This window comes from Gadus chalcogrammus, chromosome 6 (assembly GCF_026213295.1).
Source record: "Gadus chalcogrammus isolate NIFS_2021 chromosome 6, NIFS_Gcha_1.0, whole genome shotgun sequence".
NCBI lineage: Eukaryota > Metazoa > Chordata > Actinopteri > Gadiformes > Gadidae > Gadus > Gadus chalcogrammus.
This window is the reverse complement of record NC_079417.1, coordinates 5,688,486-5,699,549: the sequence shown is the minus strand read 5'-3', so window position 1 is coordinate 5,699,549 and position 11,064 is coordinate 5,688,486. Positions and strand designations below refer to the sequence as shown.

The following is an 11,064-nucleotide window of genomic DNA, read 5'->3' as shown; positions in this document are numbered from 1 at the left end:
TTTTCTAACTATTCAAAGATGCTGCTAGAAAAACACAAGCAGTGCAATTAAACGGAGGTCTACTAGTGTTGTAAAGATGGGAACATGGACGATCGGAAAATTCCCACCGCTAATCAACCATCCATCCAAATGACTTGAAGGCACCATTATTCTCGTTTTCGGTTTTCATGATGTGTGTTGCAACGCCGTTGATCGTCACTGAATTTTATAGGCCCAATTGTCCGAATCCAAGAACCATCATGCGGCTTTTCAAGAATCATGTCATTCAGACAATAAGAAATGAGTACGTCAAAAGTAAAATATATAGAATAATATATCTAATTTGCCCTTGTTATTTAGGGTAGGGACAAATCAAGGGATTGATGTAGATGGAACGGTGAAAAAAAAAAAACTCTAACGGAGAAAATAATTGTTATCGAATGCCCATCAGAGTTGCTTCTTAAAAAAAAAAAAATATATATATATATATAGGGGCCTACATTAACCTTACTACACATGTAGCTGTGTTGGTGACAAACCGCATTACGTCCCAACGGAGAGTCAGTATACAGTCAAAGTAATAGTAATAATTAAAAAAGTAACCCCACGTGCCTTCAGGGATAGTCAGGCGCGTTATTGCATGAGCCATAAAGATACAACATAGATACAACACAGATTGTTGGAAATGAACACATGCCCCAATTGTCAATTTGACTGCACTGCTTTTATTTCCTGGTGCATTCCAGGCACTAGGCTACGTGCACACAGTCAGCTTCCAGACTAATAGGTGTATTTGAGGATTGAGGACTGTGGACTTCCTTGTAGGAGGGAGCTGGTTTGAGAGGGGGTGGGACGTTCCCGGTCGGCCAGTTCCGCAGGTGTGGATGCCTGCTAGATAGAGAACAGACACAACAGTTGCTCCAGCCCGAAGTGAAAAGTGACTGAACTCTGATTTGCTTTTTCGTTTGTCACAGGTAAGTGATACTAAGACATTTAACACTACTTTAACATTTGGTGTAGTGTTTTCTTAAATTATGATACGCAAAACACAGGCGTGTTTAGATAACTATACACTTTACATTCACATTGTAGTTGACAGTACTCATTCGGGTAGACTTAGTTATATATCGGGACACACCTACATGAAATTAGGTGTAAAATTATGATAAAGATAAAAGTCGTACTACAGAATTCTGTATGACGATACTATATAATACTATACTTTTACATACTACAGTATGCTGTACATTACTATATGATACTATACTAATACATTCTACAGGATACTGTACAATACTTTATAATGCTTCACTAATACTTATTCAAAACAATATTGATGCACTATTAAACTACAGTATCCTGTACGATAGTATATCAAATGTTTACTACTCTTCTGTACTACATGATGTTGCACACAGAGCTGTGGCGGCTGTGGTATGGGGTGGCCCTCGGATACTCTACTACACTCTATTGTACTCTACTACTACTCTACTATAACCCTGCACTCTTCTCTAGTGCAGGATGTTGTACACGGAGCTGCTGCGCCTGTGGGACGAGGCGGTGAGGGCCATGGACGCCCGTGACTGGCGCCGGGCCCTGGAGCTGGCGGGTACGGTCGCGGAGCCCAACTCTCGCACCCTGTTCATAGAGGCCTCCGCCCACCTCGCCCTGCAGGAGCTGGAGCCTGCGCTACAGGTAGACTGCTTCCTTGTGTGCAGGTTAACCTGACGGGGAAGTATAAAGGAAGGCACCGGTGTGAAGATCCATGACGATTTGTATCCGGGTGTAACATGCGGCATGCAGAACTGTAAATCAGGCTTTACCGATGCAATGTCACTTATTGGAGGAAGTGAAAAAATAAGAATGACGTATTAAAACACATGTCTTGATGTTGAGTCTGGGATCCCAACGAGAGATTTAGTTGCCAGATCTCGCTAGAAATAAAGCCTTGTTAAGTCTTGTTTTCGTTGTGTCTGCGATGTCGTCCAGGCGCTGAACCAAGTCATCCTCAAGGATGGACGTCTGGCGGTGGCGTTCTTCCAGCGCTCTGCAGTGCTATTGCAGCTGGACAGGTAAGGGACAACCAGAAGAACTAGTTGCAAAACCATATCACAACCGGCAGTTCTTGCTGCCAAGATTACCCTTTTTGAGAGTATGTCTGATACACCTGACTTTATTTAGAAATCTGTTTAATCTAGCAATCTAGCTATTATTGTTTAAACTTATTCATCATTAACCAAAAAACGATCCTCCCTCTATTACATACATACAAGCTGAGTCCTGCATTTAGTAATAAATCTGCATTCTTTAAGGAGTGTAATGCTAATCTCTGGGTCCAATCAGCATGCTTGTATGACTTCTCATTTGATCCGCAGGCTGGATGATGCTCTCTCTGACTGCATCTGGGCTAAGAAACACATGAGAGATAATACAGTGATAGACTACAGGCAGCTGGGCCTACCCCATAAACTGTTCAGCTGGCAGGTTTGTCTCTGTCTGTCTGTCTGTCTGTCTGTCTGTCTCCCTTCATGTTTTCTTCGTTGATTACTTTTTCTCTTCCCGACTTATGTATCGCTCCTCATTCTTTCCCAAGTACACATTGTGTGTATGACCTCAGAAAACAGTCATACACATACAGCACATGTATACACACACTATATACACGTTACAACAACTCAAAGGCAAACTTCCCTGGTTTCCCATCAAACTATAAATATCCGGGTGTGTTTAGTCAGCGCTTCCAACCCCTCAGGCGGTCTTAAGGGATGCGCAGAGGGGAGTTTCGGTTTCACAGGCCGGTCCAGCTCAGGGGAACAAAGAGATTGTTGAAAGAGAATTAAGGAATGAGTTGCAAGATCTTACCACTCTGTTTGAACTCACAGGACAGGTTAGACCACTCCTCATCTCTATTATGAGGGAACTCCTTTATCTCTCCTAGCAAGGCAGCACTTCTCCTTCTTCATTCCGGGAGACAGACTTTATCTGCCTTTAACAATATATTTTTTTGTATTTTTTATTTCAGTTTAATGAAAGTCAATGCTAGAATTGATGAATAATATTTTTAACGGTATTTAATGATTGACCCAATTTGGTCATTCTACCTGAAATACATGTGATCTCCATATAGAGACAGAGTACATTTTATCATGCCCTTTACAATGATTAAAAATAAATGAACAAAAATGATGATAGAATAAGGTAAAGAACTATAAAAATAAAAACTCAAAAAAAGTTAACATAAAAAATAAGAACATAAAATTATTATTACAGATAAAACCGTTTATTGTAGCTTGTAAAAAAGAAGCAGTAAAATGGGGACACAGATGGAGTTGAATGTGATGAATGTGACGGTGGTGATGATCTTGTGGTCGTTGTGGGGTCTCAGGTGGTGTACAACTCAGCAGCTGTGTACTCCCGGATGGGCCAGTGGGAACAAGCCAGGGAGCTCTTGCTGTCCGCTTCCCTAGAGAAAGGAGCCATGCGGAGCAGCAGTATCGCGCCTGGCCTGGAGAGCATCTCTGTGAGTCTGGAACCTCAAAGATCCACTCATTTTTATTTTTATTTTTATTTTGTGTGTGTGTGTGTGTGTGTGTGTGTGTGTGTGTGTGTGTGTGTGTGTGTGTGTGTGTGTGTGTGTGTGTGTGTGTGTGTGTGTGTGTGTGTGTGTGTGTGTGTGTGTGTGTGTGTGCTTAGTTTTTTTTGCAATATCTGTATATATTCACATGCATGAAAATGTAATCATCTGTACGTGTGTGTCAGAGGGGGGAGGTTCTGAACCCAATCCTGGTGCCAGATGGGGTTGTCTTCAGGCCCAGGAAACAGGAAGTAGAACAGCTCCAACAGAAGGACTTTCTTGGAAAGGCCAAGGTACCAGAGAGCCCTTATCTCCAGAGACACGATCAATAGTTACTCATCATGACAAACGGCTATAGTATGCAATAAGAATCAGAACACATGGTTCGTAGGAACTCTTTTAATTGTGGTTGTTAAGTGCATAATGGTCATTACCGACAATTATGAGATACCGGTACACATACAGTACATGCCTTTCTCATTCACTATCATTATCTGTCCGTCTACACTGTTACTATAGACTCTACACAGCATGCTGTTGACTGAGAGAATACAACTAACTAACTCAAAATCAATTGTTAGAAATGTGTTAAATATCGGTCACATACTATGTTAACAGAACAGATTTTTCCTACTACACGGCACATATACATGATATAATCAAATAGTACCTACATACTACTTTACATACTACTTTTTACTTGCGAACACAAAGTACTTGACATCATACTTGACATGGAACGTGATATAGTACTTTACCTATTGTAACTTAGTCTAAGTCTTTGTGTGTGTGTGTGTGTGTTTAGGTAATCACCTCTATGATTCCCAACGATGACTTCGGAGGTTTTGAACCACTGAGGATGCAGGTGAGAATACCCCCCAGACCAGCGCCATTCTTAGCCTGTCCCAGGGTTGAGACTCTCTGACCTCTAACCTCTGACCTCTGACCTGTCTACAGAAACCAGGATACTACGAACCCAAAAAAGAGGGAGCAGAGTGAGTAGCGCTGTGTGTCTGTGTGCATGTGTGTGTGCGTGCGTGCTGCTTGGCGGCAGTGATGCGTGGTGTTGTGTAACGCATCCACGACCCGCCTATCCCTCACTTCCTGTTTGAAGAGGAAGTAAAGGTGACCCACCGTTTCCCGTGACCTAGAGAGATGGAGTGAATAAATGGAGGATGGCTACTGTGTGTGTTTGTGTGTCTATATATATTTTCACATGCATTCAATCGTAGCTCAGATTCTGTATGTGTATTTATGTGTGTTTGTGTGTGTGTGTTTGTGTCTGTTTCAATTCATGCTAGCGAAACTCGCTACATGCGCATTCGTGCTCCTTATATGGCCCGGGGGCGGGGTCAGCTGACGATTCCAGGCGGAGCTACCGTCTTCCTCTACGACGAGGTCGATAAAGACGGCATGGCAACTGTAATATATGATGGACAGGTGAGCAAGGCTAACTTTTTAAGGTTCTCAATTCAGGGAGAAGGTGTCATTCATTTTTTAGCTTCTCTCTTTCTCCACTGATTGGAAAGTGATGGCGAGCTATTGCTTCAGCCGATAGCATACCTATCTGCAAGTCAACCTCTGCTGACCTTTCTTGACCCTGTCCGCTTCAGAGAGGACTTCTACCCATGACCCTGCTTGACCCCATCGACCTGAAGAAAGCCAAAGGCAAGAGGGGAGATGTAAGAACCCCAAATAAAGTATCTGAGTGATTCTACCGAATTAATGCGTCATGCAGTCACTTTGAGGAGTGCAGTCTTAAGATACTTCTCAAGATCATGTTAATTTCTTTCACTTCATGTTTAAGATAGTCAAGTAGATTCATTGTGAGAGGAGCGCTAGAAATAGTGTCGAAATATAAGTTTTACCTGTCATCATCATAAACTGACACGGGTTGCAATGGTTTCATCACTCAAAGACAGAGATCGTCATTTCGATGTATCTTCATCTCCATTCTCGCTCTGTTTCTCTTTCTCTCATTCTCTCTCCGTCTATCTGTCGCTCTGTCTCTCTTTCTCTCCCTCTCTCTCTCTGTCCTTCCAGAAAATTCCCAACGGGATTCCCCTACCCCCGGGCGTCCAACCACCCACTCGCCCACGGTCCCAGCCCAGCACAGCTGCTCCCGCCCCAGGTATGTTTCACTCTGCTACCCCCCCCCCCCCCCCCTGCCAGCTCTGGTTCTCTGTGCCAGAGGGACTCCTGGTGCCTGCACACCCAGGGAACAAGCCTTGTCTTTGAGGGAGATTATTAAACGTATGTCAGAATGACTTATAGGAGAAATTAATTACATATCACATTTCTTTTCTTTCGTTTTTTTAGAAAATAACATTTTTTTAAATCTTTTAGTCATCCTATTCGTTATCTTTTTGCTATTCGGTGAAAGCAAATCAAACATTTGCAAACATAGCGGCCTCCCCAGTACCAGAGATCATTGCATTTTATTTTAAACCTTTATTTACACTTTATTTACGGCTAGTTGGTAGAAGTGTGAGCTTTCCCTCAATACAAAATAAGAAATAAGACTTAAAGAGTTCCTCTGGTCTCTCTGTGGCCCTAGAGACTCCGCCCCCATCGTACTCCAACGCGACGCTGAGGAATCAGGCCAGCGAAGACCCTCCCGTCTTCCTGCCGAACTCCGACAGCATCGACCAGGTACTCTCTCTACCCGGACCCCCACACAGGGGATGGACTGCGGTACGTATCCTATAGTCCGATTCCTGTGGCTACTCTGCACTCTCTCCAGTTAATTTTTTTTTATTAATTTGCAATAGTTTTCGTTATTAAGACATGTATAAATGACTACTTGTAAAATGTAAATGTACACAGGGTAATAAAACAAGATAAAACTATGCACAATATTATTATAATACATCCATATTCAACATAACATAATTCAATTAATGTAAAATTCAATATGCTATATATTACTTGATACCAAACCACTTGATCCTGATTGGTCGATATCGTTCCAAGGATGGCCATTATCTTTCAATGACGGGATAACACTGCCTTTTTACATTCTCGGATCAATGGCCTACAAATCACACATTAACAGCAACACTTAAATTGAACTAATGATTAGATTTTCCTTAACAACGCAAAAACATCACTGCGCACAGCGGAAGAATATTTAAATTTCAGCTGATAAGGTCGATAACACTATAATGTAGAAGATGAAAGTCACCCATAAGAAATCTTTTTTTTGTTGCTTATTTCACTTTGTAATAAGCTGAATGAACCTTGGGTGTTCTGTAATTGGCAAATTAATGTACTTTGGCGGTTATAAGCAACCAAGCAGCATTATTTTCAAATAATGGGACACCCCAGAGTGGTTTCTTTGTTATTACCCATTAAAACTGTAATATAAAATATTCTGAAACCAAAAGGGAAAGGCTACAATATAAATGTGGAGATTCACTTTAACCATCGGAAACTTTTAACAGTGCTTCTAGTTTTGAGGTGCTTTGGTTCCGTTGTTGCTTTGGTTCAGTTGCATCCTTTTCCGAGAAACGGAATAGACGTTCTACTTCTTCTACTGTCTACGGACATTTGGTTGGATCTCCGAAAGCATGACACGGTGGAACATGAACAACATGGAGCAACATGTCAGACAGATACATCCTTGTGGAGAGATGTGGAGTTTGATATGCACCTGACCCCCCCCCCCCTGCCAGGAGGATGTGCCTGACGGGGAGGAGCAGGTGGTGGTGAAGGTCCACTTCACGTACACCCTGGCTCTCAGCATCAACCCCTATGCCTCCTACAAGGAGCTCCAGGACAGGATTGCCCGCAAGTTGGGCCAGCCGCCGACCAACCTCCGCCTCAGGTGAGCAGTGATCCCTCCTCCTCCTCCTCCTCCTCCTCCTCCTCCTCCTCCTCCTCCTCCTCCTCCTCCTCCTCCTCCTCCAGCCAACTTCTGTCACCTTTAATTTCGACAGGAGCCCTGCAGTGTTTAAAAATAGACTCCTATTCTCTCTTGGTCCACTCTCTCCCTATCCCCATCAATATCTCTCTCCCTACCTGTCTGTCCCCCACCTCTCTCCCTGTGTCTTTACCTGTCACCCTCGATCCATCCTCTATTTCTCTCTCTCAATATCTGCTCTTATTCTCTCCCTCTTCCAGCCACCTCTCTCTTTCTGTATGTCTGTCTCTGTGTGTATTTGCGTCTCTCTGTCTCTCTCTCAGCATTATTTTCACTGTAATCGATTTCGTCACCTCAGCATTTTTATGGGCCTCAAGCCAAAACACCAAAACGAATGAGCTGTCACTTTCATTGGTAAGAATTGTAAATGAACACCAGATGTTGCTTCCCAAAATGATGATGGGAGGTAGGTCATCAAATGAGTGCAGCTCTGCGTTGCTATTTCTTGACATGACGAATCATACAGACGAGGCGCTTCAAAATGTCCCTTTCAAAAACCGCCATCTGGAAGTTTTGGTAATTAATTAAACTAATAGATGAAGTATTTTATTATTCACCTTTACTTATCGAATGTGCATTTATCAGCCGCATTTATCCAAAGCGTCTCATAGTGAATTCAGCTACATGTCATCAAAGAGCAGGTAGTGTTCAGGGGTCATCTGTAGGCATCCTCGAGAGATTAGGGTTGGACTGCGGACATTGGGGATCGAACCAGTGACCTTAAGGCTGACCACTCTCTCTCTCCCCCCTCACTGCGCGCCAGGCACCGAGCGTCTGGCTCCCAACTGCTCACGCCCCTTGAGCCAGGCAGCGGGTCGGGTGAGGAGTCGTACCCACTGCTGCCCGTGGTAGAGGAGGGGAGAGCTACTCTGTGGTGCCAGGTACACACGCGCACACACACACACACACACACACACACACACACACACACACACACACACACACACACACACACACACACACACACACACACACACACACAGGAGAACACTCAGGAGATAATGTGAAGACTATACCATAATGTACTGTAGCTGGAGGACCCTCTGGCGGGCCGTGCCATCCTCTACCACATGGTGGCGCTGTACGACTACACAGGCAAGGGTCCTGAGGACCTGGAGTTCAGCGAGGGAGAGACCATAGACATCCTTGGAGAAGGTGAGGGGACAGACACACTGCTAATAAACACCTGTGTTGCCTTTTAGCTTCCCTCATTCTCTCTCTCCCATCCTCCCCCCCTCCCCCTCTCTCTCTCTCACCCTCTCTTCCTCTCTGTCAAATGATGTTGTCAATCTCTCTCTCTCTCTCTCTCTTTGTATATATATATATATATATATATATATATATATATATATATATATATTCTAAATCGTTTTGATGTACTGATTATCAGGTTATTAAGAGGCTAAATGTCAATCATTTGCTCAATTAAGTGAAAGTTCCCAAAAGAAGGAGAAATTGATTCACTCTTCCATCAAATTCTGCTAATCAGTTTTTTTGTGATTATAGGGACAAGATCATCAAAATGATTGATTTCTTAACTGTGTAGACTCTACCATTATTTGCCAGTGAAACGGTCTCAGTCACTCTCTCTCTGTTCCTCTGTCGCTCTGGCTCTCTCTCTCGCTCTCTCTCTCGCTCCCTCTAGTTAATGACGAGTGGTTGGAGGGACACTGTGCTGGAAACATCGGCATCTTCCCTCGGTGTTTCGTCTACAGTGAAAGCGCAGTGGCGGAGAAATCCATCCTCTGAAAAACAGGCTAAGACCACACTGCAACCACGCCATTATCCAGCCTACAACCAGCACATAACCAGCCTACAACCACATCCCAACCACAGAAAAAACAGCCTACAACCACAACATAACCAACCTACAACCACATCATAACCAGCCTACAACCACATCCCAACCACAGAAAAAACAGCCTACAACCACAACATAACCAACCTACAACCACATCATAACCAGCCTACAACTACATCGCAACCACAGCAAAACCAGGCTGCAACCAGACTATAACAACCCACAACTACAAACAGAAGAAATATTTATTGCAGGGGGTTAAGCTGTGGTTTTGTCTATACAAGTGTAGTTATTTTTCTATAGTGAGCATATTACTATTTACTTATGACTTATTACTTATTATACAGAAAATGTTCGGACTGAATTCCTTATATATGTTTGTTTTTTAATACATTCAAACTGTTGTCATGCACCACTCTCTGATACTAATCAAGTAATTAATTTAGGGACCTTCTCTTCTAGATTAATGTGGTTTGGTCCTTTGATCGTGTCTGATCTTATCTTAAAATACATAAAAAAAATCGTAAAAGATTACTGTTTGACGAATAAATTATCTTTTGGGAAAATGCTGGTGACACGATGGCTGCCATTCTTTATTAATCCCAAAGCACCAGACACGCTCACAAAACTTTACTCTTATCGAGGAATCTCCCAGCTCTCAGGATACGGTCCCTAGTGGGGATATTGGGTCACATCTAGGGTTATGTGTTAAAACGGTGGCAGCTGTGTGTCCTGACTCACCAGCTGACCTCCACAGTCAGTAGAACCGCGCAACACAAGCGAGCTGTAGGTCAGGACCTCCCCTTCCCCCTTGGATAACTCAACAAACACACACAGTGTATGTCCAAATGGGATCATCCTTTTCTCTTTTAGTCTCCTCCGCTTTTAACCCTTTTTGTAATCAAACCTGCGACTGCCGGTGATAAACTGTAGATCACGGCAATCCACCAACAAACCCTTTCTCCGAGAAAAGTTACAGCTCGTTATCTGCCTTTAAAACACAAGTGACTCACTTCCAGTCTGGCTAGCTCTGTGTTTGTGTTCCTAAAGGCGATGGCAGCTGCAGCAGTACATCACATCGTCTTCATTATTGTCATCATCAGGCATTGCGGGGTGGGGGGGGGGGGACAGTGCGTCGGGGGGGGGGGGGGGCGCAGACCGGGTGCTAATTGCCACAAGGTAAATGTCAGGTGCTTTTAGCTGGCGTCACAAACGACGGAGGTGTGAAAAAAAAGCCGCCACAGAGAGGTGGAGGGCACGGAGACGCTGAGAGCTTCATTGAAACGCGTTACGAAACACGGGCCCCTAATTACCCGCTTTATTCCCCTGAGCGGGAGAAACACCGCCCACCTCCACCACTCAACACAGGCTAGCAGCTGAGGTTAATGTTACTCCGGGTATTACTGTTACTGGGTTGTTATGTCTGTCTGCTCTCCTGTCTGTCTCCCCTCCTCTGTCGGCTCTCCCGTCTTCCCGCGCGTCCCGTCTGTCTGCTCTGCCAATTTGTGCTCTCCCGTCTGTCTGCTCTCCTGTCAGTCTACCCTCCCGTCTGTCTGCTCTCCTGTCTGTCTACCCTCCCGTCTGTCTGCTCTCCTGTCTGTCTACCCTCCCGTCTGTCTGCTCTCCTGTCTGTCTACCCTCCCATCGGCCTGCTCTCCTCTCTGTCTACCCTCCCGTCTGTCTGCTCTCCTGTCTGTCTACCCTCCCATCGGCCTGCTCTCCTGTCTGTCTACCCTCCTGTCTTTCTGCTCTCCTATCTGTCTACCCTCCCGTCTGTGGTGCAGCGCA

General features: G+C 44.2%; 1 protein-coding gene across 2 annotated transcripts; it reads left to right on the top strand.

Moving 5' to 3' along the window:
- The first annotated feature begins 690 nt into the window (after nucleotides 1–690).
- noxa1 (NADPH oxidase activator 1) lies at nucleotides 691–9,936 on the top strand. 2 transcript variants are annotated; one of them, XM_056591907.1, is made up of 16 exons: nucleotides 691–953; nucleotides 1,500–1,674; nucleotides 1,969–2,051; nucleotides 2,355–2,463; nucleotides 3,365–3,499; nucleotides 3,739–3,846; nucleotides 4,359–4,418; nucleotides 4,511–4,548; nucleotides 4,855–4,993; nucleotides 5,167–5,235; nucleotides 5,597–5,684; nucleotides 6,111–6,247; nucleotides 7,228–7,379; nucleotides 8,239–8,356; nucleotides 8,507–8,630; nucleotides 9,121–9,936. In XM_056591907.1, exons 2-16 carry the CDS (start codon nucleotides 1,501–1,503, stop codon nucleotides 9,222–9,224), a joined length of 1,638 nt encoding a protein of 545 aa, XP_056447882.1. In that variant the 5' UTR covers nucleotides 691–953; nucleotide 1,500; the 3' UTR covers nucleotides 9,225–9,936. The 2 variants fall into 2 exon arrangements, with proteins under 2 accessions (XP_056447882.1, XP_056447883.1); XM_056591908.1 differs by having other exon boundaries at nucleotides 692–953; nucleotides 6,111–6,205; nucleotides 9,121–9,935.
- Nucleotides 9,937–11,064: the final 1,128 nt, after the last annotated feature.

Coding starts and splice junctions, on each gene's coding strand:
- noxa1 (XM_056591907.1), top strand. CDS start 1,501: ATGTTGTACACGGAGCTGCTGCGCCTGTGGGACGAGGCGGTGAGGGCC. Junction 3,847..4,358: donor ACTTTCTTGGAAAGGCCAAG/GTACCAGAGAGC, acceptor GTGTGTGTTTAG/GTAATCACCTCTATGATTCC. Junction 5,685..6,110: donor CACAGCTGCTCCCGCCCCAG/GTATGTTTCACT, acceptor CTGTGGCCCTAG/AGACTCCGCCCCCATCGTAC.